The 20,646-nt window shown below is 35.0% G+C and overlaps 1 protein-coding gene across 14 annotated transcripts in view; it reads right to left on the reverse strand.

The window, feature by feature from the left end:
* The window catches only part of OXR1 (oxidation resistance 1), a 565,559-nt gene that overhangs the window by 55,481 nt on the left and 489,432 nt on the right, over positions 1-20,646 (reverse strand). For all 14 annotated transcript variants that reach the window (XM_027561321.1, XM_027561320.1, XM_027561327.1 and 11 more), the window contains 3 exons: positions 18,795-18,902; positions 17,263-17,376; positions 7,137-7,289 (listed from right to left, as the gene is read on the reverse strand). In XM_027561321.1, coding sequence (XP_027417122.1) covers positions 7,137-7,289; positions 17,263-17,376; positions 18,795-18,902 — 375 coding nt within the window. The remainder of the gene's footprint in view (positions 1-7,136; positions 7,290-17,262; positions 17,377-18,794; positions 18,903-20,646) is intronic.

Consider the following 20,646-nt stretch of genomic DNA (forward strand, 5'->3'; position numbering starts at 1 on the left):
ATCCCAAATCCAAAAAGTCCAATGCTTTATACTATACTCTCTCCACATTTGAGTTACAAACATTAATCACTCCAACTCAAGTACCGAAAATTCTTTAATCCCATACTATTTATCCATTTATTTATTTCTGAAGTACTGTTGATTTACAATGTTTCTTTGATTTCTGCATAAAGTGATTCAGTATTAGTAGGTGGGATCCTCTCATCTGGCCAATTAATAATGCCTGTTTTGACCCTGGTCATAGTATGAATTTTCTTCTAAACTACTCAAGCTCAATCAGAACAACAAGCAAAATTCAGCCAAGGAAAAAAAAAAAAACCTCCTACAATTATAGGATGGATTTATGAGGTTAACATCAGGCTGTGGTCATTTCAGATTTAAGGCCCCCCCTTCCCATGGAAAGAGGAGCCTGGTGGGTTACAGTTAACAGGGGGTCACAGAGTCAGACACGACTGAAGTGACTTAGCACTTAATCTTGAGAACAATTAAATTATGCTAAGGATAACCAGCCTAGTAACACTAGGAAATTGGACTGGGAGCTTTATGGACAGTGCCAATATATAATTTCCCTGAAAGATTAGTATAGAACAGACTACATCAGATGACCTGAGAATACACTGGGCTAAACCTAATAGAAGTTCCTGGCTTAATTCTAATTATGATCTTAATAATATTGCTAGCTATATTATTTGTACTTGGCCAGTTTTACAAGATTATTGTTTCTTACAATATCAAAGGTGTAACTGAACCTCCAATGAAAATAATGATGACTAGGTAATGTGAAGCAGTTGATCAAATACATAGTTCTGTATGGTATCAATGATTTTAATAGTGCAATTCTAGACATGGAAGGATAAAAGAAGAGGGATTACTTTCCTGGATCATAATTAGAAGACAGATGTCCAGAGATCTTTGACTATAAAGACCTAGTCCAGGAATAGCACACTGAATGGCCTATCAGCAAAATCATCACCTAGAAATGATTCCTAGCTATGTGGGATGGATGGTCATGAAATGCCTCCCAAAGTATGACTGAATTTAATACCATGATGGGGCCCTGTCAACTAACTGGCATTTGCCATGGGTGCTTGCCATCTACCTCTACAAAGATTAAACCGTGTGCTGCTGCAGCTGCTGACCTTCAACATCCCCTGAAGGAGTTTAGGGTGGAGAGTAGAAATGTGGCACTCTGCTCTGGGAAAACTGGTAGGGCAGGTCTTTAGATAGTTAGATATACTCAGGAGCTGATTTTATGAGCCAATTCTTGCATCTCTTCATATCGAGGAAAGCACTAAAATCCTTCATGGTGACAATTGTTTCCTATGACTAGGAGAAGCTTCACAAGACCAGTGGAAACTTCCTACCAAAAACTGTTGCTTGATTGCATGTATTCCCCCTTTACCAAAATCACATATTTACTGTGCTTCCCCACTACCTATCTGAACAGTTTCTCAGAGCTATCTGAGGTGCTGTGCATGTTGTGCATTTTTTTAAGTCAACAGAGTTAATATATACATTCTTAATCCCATTTTCAAACTCTCATTTCGGAGCATGCAGGTTTAGTTGCTCCTTGAGAATCTGCCTGCTATCTCCCCTGTTCAATTCCTGGGTCGGGAAGATCTGCTGGAGAAGGCATAGGCTACCCACTCCAGTGGGAAGTCCAGTATTCTTGGGCTTCCTTTGTGGCTTAGCTGGTAAAGTATCCACCTGCAATGCGTGAGATCTGGGTTTGATCTCTGGGAAGATCCTCTGGAAGAGGGAAAGGCTATCTACTCCAGTATTCTGGCCTGGAGAATTCCATGGACTGTACAGTCCAAGGGGCTGCAAAGAGTAGGACGTGACTGAGTGACTTTCACAAGACAAGACAAGAACGTGGAATCTTCCTGGACCGGGGATCAAACTTGTGTCCCCTGCATTGGCAGGCAGATTCTTAACTACTGGACCACCTGTATATTTTTTGGATGATGGCCCACACCAAGGCACATCATAATCAAATTGATCAGCAATTTAAAAAAAAAAAAAACTGAAAAATAGGCAGAAGATTTAAACAGACATTTCTTCACAGAAGACACAGAGATGACCAAGAGATACCTGAAAAAAGATGCTCAAACTCCTAATTATTAGAGAAATGCAAATCAAAACATATAAGAAGATATCTCCTCACACCAGTCAGAATGACTATCATCAGAAAAATCTACACTGACTTCCCTGGTGGTCCAATGGTTGAAGAATCTGCCTGCCAACACAGGGAATACAAGTTTGATCCCTGATCCAGGAAGGTTCCACATGCTGCAGGGCATCTAAGCCTGCAGGCCCTACAGCCTGTGCTCTGTAACAAGAGAAACCACTGCAATGAGAAGCCTGTGTACCACGACTAGAGTAGCCCTTACTTGCTGCAACCAGAGAAAGTCCATGGGCATCAAGAAAGACCCAACACAGCCAAAAATAAGTAATTAAAAATTTAAAAAAATTTAATTAAAAAAATCTACAAACAATAAATGCTGGGGAGGCTGTGAAGAAAAGGGAACTCTCCTACACTACTGGTGGAAAGGTAAATTTGTATACTTAAAAGCTACTTAAAAAGCTACTTAGAAAGTTACTTACAAAGCTAAAAATAGAGCTACTCTATTATATAGAGCTCCAGTAATCCCACTTCTGGGCATATATCCAGAAAAAAAACACGGTTCGAAAAGATACACACATCTCAATGTTCACTGCAGTACTGTTTACAATAGCCAGGACATGGAATCATGCTAAATGCCCACCGACAGAGGAATGGATAAAGAGAACTGGCATATATATACAATAGAATATTACTCTGTCATTAAAAACAGTGAAATAATGCCAAATACACAACACGCATGGACCCAGAGACTTATCATATGAAGTCATGTAAATCAGAGGGTAAGGCAAATATGTAGTATCATTTATGTGTGTAATCTAAAAAAGTTTATACATATGAATTTATTTACAAAACAGTAACAGACTCAGATTGAGAGAGCAAACTCAGGGTTATCAGGAGTAAGGCTAGGTGGAGAGAGGAGATTGGGAGTTTGGAAATGACCTGTGCACACTACTATAATAAAATAGATAAACAGACCACAGTGGCCCAAAGGCAGCTAGAGGAGGAAGGTATTTGCCTTGCAGAGCAACTCATATCTGTGGCCACACAATCCACCTCCCCCACCAATTCCCACCATGTGTGTCCATTTGGCCACAGAGCCAGCAGGAAGCGCTGGGCTCCGGGCACTGAATGGGTGGCTACACCAGCCCGATGGCTGTGGCAGCCCTGTCTACGGGCCTTGTGGTGCAGCTGTCATGCCTGGCCTCGACCCATGGCTAGGCACCTTCCCTTTAGCAAGGGACCCACTTGCATGCTGATAACCTTCTTTGACCTGGCCTGGTAGCTATATATTATCTTCCCCTACTTCTAAGTCGTGGAGTCAGTGATTCTCAACATCTGCCTGCATCTACATATTTAGAGCAACTAACTTTGGGGCACTGAGGTTGGGGGAGGCAGCAGGATGGCTGACCTCCACCCCCAGCTCACCTCCTCTAGAGCAAAGTGACCAGCTCACCTCAGGCACACACACCTGCTGGCCTGTCCTGCCACTGACCTATATTTTCATGTAAATTGGTGACTAGAAATCATTATTCGTGGAAAGCTTGCAATATAACCAAAAAGTCTAAGATATAATGAGAAGTTGAATCTCAAGGAAATAGCTAATTCAAGGAACAGAATTTAACTTGAAAATCCTCAGAAATAGCTGCAAAGCTCTTGCATACATAAAACAAAAGACAGCACAAACAAAGGGAAGTGACACTGAGCATCCTCCCCACAGGGCATCCAATGGGGAAAAAAGGAAAAGTTACTAACGACTTCAGTGAAGATAAAATGTACAAAAATGGTCCAAATAGGAAGCAAATCTTCCAAATTAGAAAAAAGAAGTGAACAGACTTCCAACTGAATAGAGTCAATTCTAGTCAATAGATGGATAAAGTTAGAAGCTAATCACATTATCTGGAAAACACACATTTCCTCATCCCAAAAGAAAAAACAAGGGCAAACAGAACCTACAAAGAAAAACAAACATTTCAAACTGTACAAGGAGAGCATGCTTCAAATATGAAGCAACATCAGATGTAACTGTTTTTCAACCATTGCCTGGAGAGTGAGAAAGGGAGTCTGAACACTGGCACATGTGGATCAAGACTGCAGTCACGGAAAATCCAATCATAGTGCTCAACTCTGCTATTCAGTCAACAGTGTTTAGATAATCATTACAATGGAAATATTAGTTATGGCTTTTCATTTTTAGAGTAAATCTCTAGGCAAAGCAGGGAAGACTTAATTATGGTCACAGAACAGAATGGGAATATTAACCAACTTTGACAAGTACAGGCAACAAGCTGGCAGGTAGAGGGGAGGAAACGGAATAGTGGTGTTATTCTCCTTAACAAGGAAGTTCAGATACTGTCTCTAGTTGAAAGGGTAAGACAAATTTAAAGTTATATTATTAAAGTGAATATATTTAGTGAATATAAAGTGGTTATATTTTTAAAGTGAATAAGGTAACAAACAGAAGAGTTAAAAATAGTTGACACAACCATATGTGGGAGGGGGCATAGAAAAACCAAGGAAATAGTAGAAAGTCAGTAGAAAATGCCTCATGTCATCAAGTTAAGAAACATTAAGAAAAGCCTATTATTAGGAAAAATGGAGTTAACCTCTAAACAGACATATATAAAAGTTTCTACCTCTGGGTTGGGAAAACAAAAGTTGAGAAGGGTGGGCATGGATCTACTGCTTTTCATTATATGCCCTTTTGTACTAGTTGATCTTTTAAAGTCCTTTATATGCAAGTATTAGATTAAAAATTAAAACTTAAAAAAAAAATAAGATAGCTAAAGCCCTACTGTATAGAACAGAGAATAAGCAAATGAAAAAATGCTCAATATCACAAATCATTAGGGAGGTATAAATTGCATTACCATTAAAGACCAACAAGCATAACTAAATTCTAAAACACTGACAATAGGGAGTTCTGGTAAGCATATGGAGCAACAGCAACTCTCAGCAACTGCTGGCAGTAAAACAAAATAATGCAGCCACTTTGAAAGGCAGTTTGGTAGTTTCTTACAGAGCTAAACCCAGTCTTACCACATGATCTACCAATCACACTCCTTAGTATTCAATCAAAGGAAGTAAAAATATATGTATACACAAAACCTGCATATTCATGTTTACAGCAACTATATTCCTTAAGTGTCTAAACTTGAAAGCAACCAAGATGTCCTTCAGTAGGTGAATGGATAAACTGTTGTGCAGTCACAGCAACAAAAACAAGTCGTCAAGCCATGAAAAGACATGTTGTTGTTCAGTCCCTAGGTCATGTCCTACTTTTTGTGACTCCATGGACTGTAGCCTGCCAGGTTCCTCTGTCCATGAGATTTTCCAGGCAAGAATACTGAGGTGGGTTGCCATTTCTTTCTCCAGGGGATCTTCCCGACCGAGGGACTGAATCTGCGTCTCCTGAATTGGCAAGCGGATTCTTTAGTGCTGAGGCAGCAGGGAAGCCCATGAAAGACATGGAAGACTCTTAAATGCATGTTGAAAGAAGCAAGTCTGAAAGAAGCAAACTTCAGGATTCTATAATAACTGTATGACCCTGACAAACTGAAAAACTATGGAGATAATAAAAAGGTAAGTAGTTTCCAGGGGTTCAAAGAAAAGGATGGATGAACAAACAGAGCACAGAGGATTTAGGGGGCAATGAAACTATTTTGTATAATACTGCAATGCTCGATACACGTCATTATACAGTTCTCAAAACCTGCAGAATGTAGGACACAAAGAGTGAATTCTGATGTAAACTATGGAATTCCACTTTAAGAATAAGAGAGAAACCATGTTAACACTAACCAAAAGGAAGGTGAAGTGACTACATCCGTAACAATCAAAGCAGATTTCACAGCAAAGAGTATTACCAAGAATAAACAGTTTTTCATCATAATTAAACAAATCAATTCATCTAGACAATTTAAGAATCCCAAACATTTTTGTACGTAAGCACAGCATTTCAAAATAACAAAATAAAAACTGATAGATGAGGAGGGGAAAATAGACAAATCCACAATTGTAGAGGTATTTCAACATCCTTCAGTCAATAATTAATAAAACAAAATCAGTAGGGATACAGAAAAATAACACTCAACTTGACATAAGTGATATTTATAGACTACTTCTCCCAATAACAGTTGAATACATATTCTTTTCAAGTACACATGTAACATGTATCAAGATTTACCACACTATGGACCATAAAACATTAAGTTTTCAAATAGTCGTCACGTTCTCTAACCACATGGTGGAAAAACATTAGAAATCAGTAACAGAAAGATATCTCAAAAAACTCCAAGTAACAAAGAAACTAAACTAAGAAACTTCTGCATATTCCATGGGCCAAAGAATAAATAAAGAGAAAGTAATGAATAAAAATACAACATATCAGAACTGTGGATGTAGTTAAAACAGTACATGGGGGAAATTTATAGCACTAAACATCTATCTCAAATACTCATAATTTATGAATTACAGCTATAAAGAAATGGTTTTCATGTGTGACTTCTCAAGTCAGTAGTATCATACGGTACTTACTTTCTAGGAAATATGTGGATTTCTTCTGAACACTGTGGTACTTTTACTAATTTCCTTTGAATATCACAAGTTCTCTGCCTTAGAAAATCAACAATTGTGACAGATAAAACACAGATTCAAACTGGATTTGAATTCTGGCCAGGATAGAGAAACCCTGCACTTGCTAACCTTTTCTTAAAAAGTTTCTTTTTTCCCCTGTGGTGAAGGAACATTTAGTCACTAAGTCATGTCTGATTCTTTTGAAACCCCATGGTCTCCAGCCCACCAGGCTTCTCTGTCTATGGGTTTCCCAGGCAAGAATACTGGAGTGGGTTGTCATTTCCTTCTCCAATGGTGAAGGAAAAGAACTGCCTATTTCACAAGCTTATTTTACAATGATCACCAGGTGCTGATGCTGATGACTAAAAATATAAATGCAAACTGTCATATTTTACTAGTAAAAAATGATTAAAAGTTTTTCTAAAGTACTATTCCTTACCTTGCTACTGGTAATATATCTGCAATTAATTTTAAGAAATTTCTCAGTAAATGCTTCTTCCTCCTCAGAAGTTGAAGATACAACTCGTACAGGTCGAACAGCAGTAAAAGCAGATGAGGGAGTTGGTTCTTTTGGGTGGACTACATCAGGAGTCTTTAAAAAAAAAAAAAAAAAGATAAAGGCATTTCAGTGAACTAAATAAAACTAAGCACATTATTAAAGCCAAATGAATAGCTTTCCTCAGTAAGTACTTTTCCTTCTCATCATATTCTGGAGATCAGCTCAAAATGTTTTTATTATTTTAAAAAAGGGAAAACAGTCACTTTTTTTACATTTGGAAAAGATCTCCAGCACAGCTTAAACTTGTATTTTCAATTACTTCTTTAATGAGAATATACTTATAGAATGATATTTTTTACATATATATACACACACACACATATATATAAATCATCATGAAAATGTTGAAAACCATCTCTTCTATATTGCCACCCTAAATATACACAATACACACATACACATTCAGTTGCTCCTGAATTGAATGACTGGTCCTGATCATTTAATAAGTTCCTCAGGTGTTGGGACAGAGAAAATGTGAGTGCTTGTCTATGAACCTAGGAATTCAGCAGAATCCATTCAGTGAAGAACTTTTTAAAATTTCAAGCTATAATGAGTTTATCAGTAACATTTTACAAGGTATTAATTAGTTAGATCATAGGTTCTTAACTTTTTTGATGCCATGGAGCATTTCCACAGTGAAGCCTATAGACTTCCTTTACAGAAGGGAATTTTTTTTGAATACTTAAAATAAATTACAAAGAAAAACAATTGTATTGAAACACAATTATCAAAACACTTTTTAATTGGATATATAGGTATCTATGATTCTTTATTAATACATTAAATAAAAAAGATCTAGAGATGACTCTTATAATGATAATTTTGAAGCACATGGCCATAGACAACATTCTGTGATATCTACAACAATACTAAATTGATTTGAAAATATGTGAGTTCTGCTGGGGACAAAGTCACAGGTATGTCTGGTGCTTTTCTGTAGTTTACTGCTTATATTCCTAATACTCAAAAACGTTAGATTTCACTTAAAATTTTTTATATCCAAGTTCAAAGAACTCATAGTTCTCCCAAAGATCAGTATTATGTACAAAAATAAGACGATTAGACAGGTGCCTTTTAATTTCTGTTTTAAGGAAAAGACCGATGCTGGGGGGGACTGGGGGCAGGTGGAGAAGGGGACAACAGAGGATGAGATGGCTGGATGGCATCACTGACTCGATGGGCGTGAGTCTGAGTGAAGTCCGGGAGTTGGTGATGGACAGGGAGGCCTGGCATGCTGCGATTCATGGGGTCGCAAAGACTCGGACACGACTGAGCTACTGAACTGAACTGAACGAAACCATTTCATGTTTTATGAGTAAATTCACAATAACTTATAAAATAGCTTTCATATAATAGCAAGGTTCTTCAGAGTTTTGAACTAAAACCTGCCACACTGTAATTAATACCTAATAGTTATGACTTGTCCTTTTGAAATAATTAACAAGACTGCTTCTTCGTCAATCTCACAGACTCTTATATACTTGAAAAGAGCTACCAAATTTTAACATAACTTTTCCTACTCTAATAAGTAGATCTAATTTCTTAAGCCTATATGAGGAAAGAATTTTTAGAATTCCTTTCTAAATTTCATATGCCCTTCCTAAAATGGAGGGTTGAATCCCAAGCACTTGAGCAGATATTCAACAGATATTTTTCAAGACAGACCAGATAAGAACACTATAAAACAACTACATTTAATATACTATAGCTTATTTTTTAAAAACCTAAAATGAAATTGCATTTTAATGCTGCATGACATTGTAAATCATTATTATCAATTTTTTCATTTTATGATGCAAATTATTAACTTCACATTCATCCTATTGTGTCTGGCAGAACTGTATCTAAGAGTTTTGTATCATATATAAATTCATTTAGCACAAATGATAAATAAGGGAATTAATAATAATATTAATTGGAATCTTTATATTTAAGTATTATTAAAACCATAAGACATATACTATTGCCTTAATTTACTTTTATTTATTTTTTCCATTACCTTAATTTTTGAGCAAACTTATACTTGGCTAAATTCAGTAACTTGCCCAATGAGTACGATGAAGCTGAGATGAAAACCCACAGTGCCAAAAAATCAACTAGAGAGCTTAACTAGAATACTATGTACTTTCCATTTCAAATATTTTTCTAAATGACTGTGTGCACAGGGGGAAAAAGTTAATACAAAGACATCAGAAAGTCCCCTGCAAGTTGGCACAAAACTACAAATAAAGTTTGTGATGTTGTTCACTTACTCTCAAATCAGGTGACAACATCATCTACTATATAACCATATTATTCACAAAAATTGTATGTACCTTGTTACACTGTCAAATATTTCCCTTAAAAATAGACCTTATAGAACAGTTTGCTGTTGTTACATCACAGTCTCAAATTCTATTATACAACTCAGTATCATTAGCAATTCCGATTTGTCAATGTAATCCTATTAAAAATAACACAGATTAGTTTAACAAATGCTTCAATTATAACACAAAAGAGTATTTCTTTAAAAGAAATCAAAATTGTTTGGAGGAATCTTAATCAGAATCCATTTTAACTTACATACATACTGATACAAAGCATCAGCATCTCTGTATTTCTGTGAATTTACAAATTCTGTTTCTTAATAAGGTGATTTTGAGGCTTATTTGACTGCTTTCTGAAGCTTCTTTCTGCAATTTTGCTTTAGCCACTAGGGATGGAAAGGTTCTTAAAAATATAGAATTAAAAATTATCAAGCCTCAATAATCACTTCAATTGTTCAAATGTGCAAAAGCAAAGCAATTTTATGACAAGTGACCCAAAAAGGCCATCTTTTTTTCTGTACAATATGATTAAGTATTATATAATTTGTAGACTATTATTATAAATCATTATCATAAGCTAATTAGCAACTACAAACTCTCCTTTTCCCATGCTGCCTTGGCTTTATTGAGGTTTTGCTCTTTAGTGACTGAAAATATGTAGAAATGTTCTCTGGTAACACATAGGTTAAGGTATATAAAATTTGAGGAGGAAAAGCCATACAAGGCACAGAAATACCAACATTTTATTTCATACAACATAATATAATCTAAAAGAAATGTTATTTTTAAAGCAATGTACATTTCTTAACCAGTAAATATGATGAGTATCATTTATTTTGCATAAATTATGTTTAACTATCACTCTCAGAATTTATTTAAATTCCACTTCTTAAGAATTTGAGGCTTTTAAATCCAACATGCAGAATAAAATACAATACAAATAAAAAACAAAAATATTAGAGTGAAGAAAAACTTAAATGCAATTTTATGTGCTGTACTTGGGGTTTGGATCTGGCTTTGAACTTTTTAGCAACCAGGTTAAAAAGCAAAGAAGAATCAGTTTTTAAATTCTTTATGAAAACAATGCTCCCATTCAGAATCTAAAGAAACCTCTTACTCAGTAATTTAACTATTTATTTGTGATGTTACAAATAAAGAGATTTCTTCTATATAAAGAACTGCTTTCCCAAAATCTACATAAATACTAAGTCCTACTATGAAGTTCTGTTTTCACATATTTCAAATATAAAATTTTGTTCTAAGACTATAAGACTAAGTTATAATTAGAGCACCATCATTTAAAAAGCACATATTAAAAATTGTAACTCCTGGTTTTTAAATTAAGTTTAAAAGCACCAAAGCTAAATTATACTATACAATATATAGATAATATACAATTCATGTGTTATTTATACATTTGGCATTTACAGCATTTATAGTTATTTAATTTCATGCAAAGATGAACTCGATAAAGGACAGAAATGGTATGGACCTAACAGAAGCAGAAGATATTAAGAAGAGGTGACAAGAATACACAGAAGAACTGTACAAAAAAAGAGCTTCACGACCCAGATAATCATGATGGTGTGCTCACTCACTTAGACCCAGACATCCTGGAATGTGAAGTCAAGTGGGCCTTAGAAAGCATCACTACGAACAAAGCTAGTGGAGGTGATGGAATTACAGTGGAGCTACTTCAAATCCTGAAAGATGATGCTATGAAAGTGCTGCACTCAATACGCCAGCAAATTTAGAAAAGTCAGCAGTGGCCACAGGACTGGAAAAGGTGAGTTTTCATTCCAATCCCAAAGAAAGGCAATGCCAAAGAATGCTCAAACTACCGCACAATTGCACTCATCTCACACGCTAGTAAAGTAATGCTCAAAATTCTCCAAGCCAGGCTTCAGCAATATGTGAACTGTGAACTTCCAGATGTTCAAGCTGGTTTTAGAAAAGGCAGAGGAACCAGAGATCAAATTGCCAACATCTGCTGGATCATGGAAAAAGCAAGAGAGTTCCAGTAAAACATCTATTTCTGCTTTATTGACCATGCCAAAGCCTTTGTGGATCAAAATAAACTGTGGAGAATTCTGAAAGAGACGGGAATACCAGACCATGTGACCTGCCTGCTGACAAACCTATATGCAGGTCAGGAAACAACAGTTAGAACTGGACATGGAACAGACAGGATCCAAACAGGAAAAGGAGTACGTCAAGGCTGTATATTGTCACCCTGTTTATTTAACTTATATGCAGAGTACATCATGAGAAACGCTGGGCTGGAAGAAGCACAAGCTGGAATCAAGACTGCCGGGAGAAATATCAATAACCTCAGATGTGCAGATGACACCACCCTTATGGCAGAAAGTGAAGAGGAACTAAAAAACCTCTTGATGAAAGTGAAAGTGGAGAGTGAAAAAGTTGGCTTAAAGCTCAGCATTCAGAAAACAAAGATCATGGCATCTGGTCCCATCACTTCATGGGAAATAGATGGGGAAACAGTGGAAACAGTGTCAGACTTTATTTTTCAGGGCTCCAAAATTACTGCAGATGGTGATTGCAGCCATGAAATTAAAAGATGCTTACTCCTTGGAAGGAAAGTTATGACCAACCTAGATAGCATATTCAAAAGCAGAGACATTACTTGGCTGACAAAGGTCTGTCTAGTCAAGGCTATGGTTTTTCCAGTAGTCACGTATGGATGTGAGAGTTGGACTGTGAAGAAGGCTGAGCGCTGAAGAATTGATGCTTTTGAACTGTGGTGTTGGAGAAGACTCTTGAGAGTCCCTTGGACTGCAAGGAGATCCACCCAGTCCATTCTGAAGGAGATCAGTCCTGGGTGTTCTTTGGAAGGAATGATGCTACAGCTGCAACTCCAGTACTTTGGCCACCTCATGTGAAGAGTTGAGTCACAGGAAAAGACTCTGATGCTGGGAGGGATTGGGGGCAGGAGGAGAAGGGGATGACAGAGGATGAGACAGCTGGATGGCATCACTGACTCGATGGACAAGAGTTTGGGTGAACTCCAGGAGCTGGTGATGGACAGGGAGGCCTGGCGTGCTGCAATTCATGGGGTCGCAAAGAGTCGGACACGACTGAGCAACTGAACTGTACTTATTTTAATATAATATGTAACATAAGCTTGTTTATTATATAACAAAGTATATGTTAGATATTTACATATGAAAATTTAGATTTAAAAGCATGGAAGTTAAAATAATAATTTACATATATATTATGTATAATAGGTAAAATATACTTCACATACAGGTATTTTAAATTTATTCTTGGTTTAAATATATAATAGTATAAACAAAGAGAGAGGAAGCAGGGAGTAAAGAGGAAGGTAAACAGAGGGGAGAGGAATGTTGTAACTAGTCTAAGGATGGCATATATGAGAACAATTTTTAAAGCATATGCTGTATTTAATCTCTTCGACCCACATTGATATTTTTAGCTAAAATTTTTTTAACTTTGTGCATGTGTGCTATGACTTTAACATCTGTTTTCAGGTATGTAAGTTCAATATGTCAATGAATTATGTGCTTAGTGTGATTAAAATAGAGGGAGGTTTATTTTATTAGATATCACATATATTCTCAAGATCCCCAAAACTCTGTAAGAAATTAACATCACTCTTTTATATATCCTCTCATCTATACGTGAAGAAAACAGTCACTGAATGTCTTTTAAAAAAAATGTTATTTGACTCGAGTTAGAAAATGTTCTACAGCTTCCTGACTAAACTATGTGATTGTCTTTAAATTTTATAAAAGGCAAAGTTTTTATGGCTTCACTGTATCACCCAAGTAGATGTGCTGAAGTCCTAACCCTCTTCCTCAGAATGTGACCTTATTTTGAAATCAGGTTTTCACAGATGAAGTTAAGCTGAAGTCATACAGGAGTAGAGTGGACCCTTAATCCAACTTAACTGGCTTCTTTATCTGAAGAGGAGACCACTATGTGAAGGCACAAACACACAGGGAGAAGACAGCCCCGTGACTACAAAGGCAGAAACTGGAGTGATCTACACCAAGACCAAGAAGGACAAGGATTGTGGGTAAACACCAGATGCTAGAGGAGGCAAGGAAGGACCCTCCCTCATAAGGAGATACCATACCCCTGCCAACATCTTGATTCCAGATATCGAGTCTCTAGAACTGTGAGGTAAATTTCTGATTTAAACCACCCATTTTGTGATCCTTTGTTACAGCAGTTCTAGGAAATGAATACAGGCAAATAATTTTTTCAGATATAAAAACAGAAGAGCAACATATTAAAGAGTCCAGAGAATCTTATATTGGGAGTAAAGAAGAAACGAAGCAATATTTTTGTTCACCTTTTAATCATTCTAAGCAATACTTCTGAATCATCTGCTTTACTTTTATTTTTGCTTTGTTAAGCAATAATTTGCTGTATTACTTCCACACAGCTCTTTACTACAAACTTTCTAGTTTCTACAACTTGTGACACAAATATTTTAAGACTGTATGTTTCAATCTCAGAGAATGCATACTGCTAATCCTTAAGCTTTAATGAATTAGCTCAAAAAGTGGTTAAGAATATAACACAAAATCTGAATGCAGACTGTCAGGGTTTAAATCTCAGCTTTACCACTCATTAAATATGTGACTTATATAAATTACTCATTCTCTCTATGCCATAGCTTCCTCGATAATAAATGCATAGTAACTACTTTTAAAATATTAACAGTAACTGCAGCAATATAATTATGCTTAAAAAGAAGCTTTTAGTGTGTGTAAACTCTATTAATACTTTATATATTTTCTCCTGTAAGACCTTCTAGGCCTCCCATAGAATCTCTCAGAAGCTTTTCAAAATTGTATTTTCTTACTACCATGAAATATAATTTGAAAATTATATTTCCTTAACATATTAGAAGTACTGTCCTTTTCTTATTTTTCACTTAGAGTACAGTAAAGAATGTTTTATATTAAGGAGAATAAAGGTATCTACTGTCCCATTCTTCAGTGGAATATATTAACATAAAGCAGAAATTAAAAGCTATTTAAAATCATGTCACTTTTCCATATTACTTATATTAAACATTTTTCCTCTGAATTCTATACTGAGTATATCACATTAGCAGCTCTAGCCTAAAATGACATTAGCATAATAAATAAATTTTAAGATGCACAGAAATTAAAGGAAGTAAACAAAGAAGGTTTCTATATTTATAAAAGAATGACAGATTAAAAAAATTTTTTTAAGAAACGTTCACAGTACAAAAGTGATAGGTCTCACTACATTTACAATGATTAAATATTACCTATCTTTAGGAGCTGGGTCCAAATATTTACTGAGCAACAGTAGTTTCTGAGTTACCAATTTCCAGCTATAAAGTGGAAATTCAAAAAACACGGACTCTGGACTAACCTGCCTTGAAATCCTGATTCAGATACTAGCAAGCTGAGTGATAGACGCAAGAGTACTTAACCTTTCTCCCTCAGTTTCCTCATCTGTAAAATAAGTACTGTACTGTTAATATACTAGAAGAAACAGATGGCACACCAATTTGAATGATTTTAGGAGAGTATAATAATGGAACTATTTACAAAGGTATACAGTGTATACGAAAATTTAGGGCAAACAACAGAGGCTTCATCGTCACCCATAGGCCCAAGAAGTAAGGGAGAGAGACAGACAGGGAGGGCTCTGTGGAAATGGTCATATGACAAGAAATTAGCTGCTGAAGAATGCAGCCACTCTGGAGTGACCCTGTAGGAAGACAGCTGAATAAATATGCTCCTCCTCTGTTCCTCTTATCTTCTGTTAATGTTCTCAGAAGACCAAAACCAACAGAAATGAAAGGTCAGGGTGGCCCATCCATGATGCAGGCTACCACCTAAAAGGATGAAGAAGGCTGTAGAATAGGTCTAGAGGGAAAAACAAAGACAGCTAGGCCAGGCGCTTATCTCTTAAGTTTGAGGTTAGGCTTAGATGGGAATTCTTTTAAATTGCTTAGAATTTTATATGACATACAGTAAATTTTAGCTCTTTAGCATATACTTACTCTCACTTTCATTCTATCTTCTTCCACATTTCTTCATCAATATATGAAAACATGAGGGGGGACTGTGTGATAATTCCCAAAGATTATATTTTATATAAAAATAAAATATTAAAAAAAAAACAAAAAAGATCCTTTATGGCAGTAACATTTTAGCCTTATAAATAAGCCCTTAAAAAGCTGAACATTCAGGAAACCAATCAGTGATTAGAAATACAAACTTTTGACAATTTATGGGAAAACATATTAAAAACTAATAAACAGTATTTGAATTAATATAATACAGATGAATTATATCAAATAAAACATAAGATCATAAAATCCTTGCTTCTAAGGAACTTACACACAGAGTGTGGGAAATATACATTCAATAATTACAATATAGAGACAGAAGCACTTGAAATATTGTATATAAAAAGTCACATGGGAATATTATCTCAGAGGCTAGTAATGAATATATTTCTAGCTTTAAAAAGATATAACTAAAGTTTATAAAATTACTGTTCAAAAGAATTCTGACGATTGCGCACAATCAGACAGTAGGTGGTGATGATCACGTGGGTAAAGGCAACTTCAAGAACTCATGTTTCTTACCGCTTTCCTGGATTCATCTCAGGGAGAAAGAATTTATCCATATGACTAGTCATATTAGAGGACACTTTGGGGCCACCTTTGACAGAAGCTGAGACACTAAAGATTAAAAATGTTTCACGGCTTTATTGTTCTTTCCTTCTCTTTTACCAACATGGCTAAGTGAAGAAGACAGCATTTTCATGTAGATTTTATTGCTCTCTTGAGCCTCAGCACTCTCTTCTCTTTGATCTTATGCCTTTCAATACAGCCACTTAATAGGCAGATTTGGGTTAAAGCAAAGGACAAGAAAAGGACCCCACAGGTTCCTAGTCAGGCAAAATACTACAGTCAAGCTTTTCACAATTATGTTTTAGTGTATGGAACACAGCTAAATTAAACTATCCTAAGGTTACACTACTCTCCTTTGTCATTGCCCCTTATGAATACAGCACTTTGTTAAGGCCCATGAGAAAATGGTATGGCCATGTTCAAAAAGGTATCCCTGCATCGTTTGGTCCAGTAATACCTATCATTAGAACCTCACTTCCATTTTCATCGATGATAAGAATAAATGTAATATATTCCTTTCATGGGCTTCTCTGGTGGCTCATACAGTAAAGAATCTGCCTGCAATGCAGGAGACCTGGGTTTGATCCCTGGGTCAGGAAGATGCCCTAAAGAAGGGAATGGCTACCCACTCCAGTATTCTTACCTGGAGAATTCCATGGACAGAGCAGCCTGGTGGGCCATAGTCCATGGGGTCACAAAGGTACAGTGTTGTCATTTTTATAAGATAGCCAACATGATAGTATATGATTAACTTATTAAATATTTAAATTATTATGATATTTATAAATTATTACGTGGTATTTATAAGAGGGCTGATGAATATATTTGGATTACTACCACCACTAACAGTAAGTTAATTTAAGCAATCTGATTTAATAAGAATGTTTACTTTAAAAATTGGGACTTACAAATTTAATTAACAAAATGAGGTAAAATTTTATTCTAGCCATAGTCAAACTAAGATTAAATAATGATGATATATATACAGTGCCATTTCTTGATAGCTTTGTAAAGAAGGGAAACTTACAGTGGTCTTCTCCAATTCTGCCTCGGATGATGTTGGTGACAGAGGACTTATGGGGCTTAGAGATGGAGAGCTCTCAACACTGGAGACATATTCAGGATCAGGAACATATAAAACCTGAGAGAACACATTCACATAAAGATTCAGTCAAACTAAAATATTAATAATCACATGTTGTTCTCTAAGAAAACACCATTAACAATATCCTTGAGAAATAAATTTTAAAAATTAAAACCTTCAGATTAAAAGTATCTTATTACTGAAATAATCTTTAACAAAGTTTAAAAAGATTCACATTTAATTTAGATAGGTTTGATAACACAGACTGTGGGCGACAGTGAAGGGAAACAATGATCCTTATAAATTATGGGTGTTCCTCTTAAAGGACAATTTGGGAACAGCCAGCAAAGTTTAAAATGCACACATTCTTTAACTGAGCCATTTTATGTCTAGGACTTCACTTTATAGATATACCTGAATATAACAAAAAAGATATAAACAAGAGTGTTCCTTACAGCAATGTTTACAATAGCAAAAAAAGCAGAAAATCTAACGTTTACCGTGCTTAGTTAAATCACAATATAAGCACACCTTGTTTTATTGTGCATCACCTTACTGTGCTCCACACATACCACGTTTTTACAAGTTGAAAGTTTGTGGCAATCCTGAGTCAAGCAAGTCTATCAGTGCCGTTTTCCAACAGCATGTGCTCATTTTCTGTCTGTGTGTTACAATAGGTAATCCTTGAAATAGTTCAAACATTTTACTACTATTATGTTTGTTATGCTGATATGAGATCAGTGACTACTGCAAAAAAAATTATGACTCTCTGAAGGTTCAGATGATGGTTAGCATTTTTTAGCAATAAAGTTCACTCAAATTACAGTTTAAATCAAGGTATATACTTATTTTATACATAATGCTATCACACACTTAACAGACTACAGTGCAGTGTAAATATAACTTTTATACACACTGGGAAACCAAATAATTCTGTGACCTGCTTTACTGTGATATTTGCTTTACTGCAGTGGTTTGGAACCAAATCCACAGTATTTCCAATGCATACCTGTATACTGGTACAGTGCAACATTCTAGATACATGAGAAAGTCTGAGACTGAGTTATGCATAAATAGAACATTTTTCCAGATCAAAATTATTTTTTAAAAAAAAGAAGAAAGGGCCAGAGTATTTTTGGAAGGGTATACAAACTAGTAACTACAGTTGCTTCTGGGAAAGGAAAACTTTAAGTCAATTACCCTTAAAGAAGTTTGAATTTTTTATCATATACATGTCCTGCTTTTAACACTTCTAAAAGCTCTTTAAAACTATATTTGAAAAGACAATTTAGTTATTTTCATTAATATTAAAAATTCACATGGATATAAGTGACATTTAATCTTCTCTTCTAGAACCAATATGATTTGTTCAAAGTACGCACAAAATTATTCTTCTTAAATTAACTATATTGCAATGGACACTCTGTCTTAACAACTGAATGCTTCTAACCATCAATGCATTTAGAAAATGATACCTGTCCAGTAACAACTGCTCGGGAGAATAATTTATTTAATTGAACAAGTTCGTTGGGCGTTGTATCAAATTTCAGGGCTATACTATTCAAAGAATCCCTTGATTCAACCTGTTTAAAAGAAAAAGAAATTAATGTGTCAAAAGAGAAAATCTAAACCATAAGGTTTAATGATCATTAATATGTCTATGGAACAATCTTACATTTGATTGGTAAGTGCTGTATTTCCATCTTTAGAGATAGAATAGCTTGAGAAATTTTGCGTTTGTTAACAATTAGTCTCAATCTATTATCAGAGTATATGCTTTACCATCATACATTACAATTATATGAAGTTCTCTACTTCAAGCAATTTCAAAATACAAACCATAATTTACAAAACACAAGTGATTTTCATCTTACAAAAGCTTTAAAGCAATATACTATAGTTTCTAAAAATATATATAACTTTTATAAAGTAATTTTACTTTAGTAAAGCATGTTGTACTAAACTTGAAATGCTATTTCTAGTAATCTTTATATACGTAACCTGTCATTTAAATGGATAAATTAGAAAATATATTCAAACCAAAGCTGAGGAATATGTTTGTGAATCGGTATTATCTTAATGAATCATACTTATAGAAATCTTAAATTATGAGATTTAATTGCCAATTATCCTGAAACAAAAATGTCATTTGATTGGTCAACATATTCCTTTAGAATTCTCCATAAATAAAGCATTATGAGAGCTCTGTAGAGAACAAAATGAAGTGCAATTAAATAGTTTTACTGCATAAAAGATTTATAATCTATTTGGACAGTAAGAAAGACAAAAAAGATTATATAAAAGATGAAAAGCAGTTTAAATGAAACAACAAATACAACAAAAGCTGAGTAGAGATAAAACAACATATTTGTTCCTAAATGTCCAAGAAAGGTTTTATGGAAAAGATTTAAAGCTAAATCTTGAAGAAGGGGTAGGAATTTGAGAAGTAGAGAAAAGGGAAAAGAACATTCAAAGTGGAAAGAATAGAACCGACATATCAGAGATAGAAAAGTTACAAAACACATTTGTGAGATTTTGTAACTTCCACCTAAATATCCAGAGTACACTTATGAATTTATGATTTTAGGAAGGGAAATAACTAGAGTTAAATCTCAAAAAAGGATGATATTAATAGGGTATTTTGAATTAGACTGTAATAGACTTTGAAAAATCAGGAAAAGTAGATATGAATGTGGGGGGGCTAAAAATATCCAATAAATATATATTTTCCTTTTAAGGTTTGTAAAACCAAACTGATGTCAAAGACATGAATAAATAACCTAGTTCCGCTCCCTTCTGTGCAAACTTTCTCATCTATGCAGTGAGACGGTATTTCACTCACTTTATTGAGATAATGTATGTAAAAGCTCTCTGTAAACCAATTTTACTTTGCTGTAACATCTGAAAATTTATAAAATTACTTTCTATCATATGAATTAATGCACATTTCATCTTCACTATTATTACTAATTGGGGTAATGAAGTAATTAAGAAAAGCCCACCAATATAAAGCAATAAAGTCATGTGGCTGAGAGGCATCTTAGATTTGTGGCAACAGGTCCAGGATTAATGAGACAAGAGAATCGATGCAGAAAAACCAATAAAATACTACAGGAGTAGATAATCTTTAAAGTAATAAAAATGTAAAAGAGATTAAGGTATAAGATTTTCAAATAAGACTCAAGAGAATATAGGAATGGACTGAATGAGGTAGTAATACAGTAGTAGTTGTAGAATGCCACAGGTGTGAACGTTAATGAGCAACTGATGCTAAATCCAAAAATGCCAACCTGGATGAACAACAGACTGATGGTAAATGGAATAAAA

This window comes from Bos indicus x Bos taurus, chromosome 14 (genome assembly GCF_003369695.1).
Source record: "Bos indicus x Bos taurus breed Angus x Brahman F1 hybrid chromosome 14, Bos_hybrid_MaternalHap_v2.0, whole genome shotgun sequence".
Lineage (NCBI taxonomy): Eukaryota > Metazoa > Chordata > Mammalia > Artiodactyla > Bovidae > Bos > Bos indicus x Bos taurus.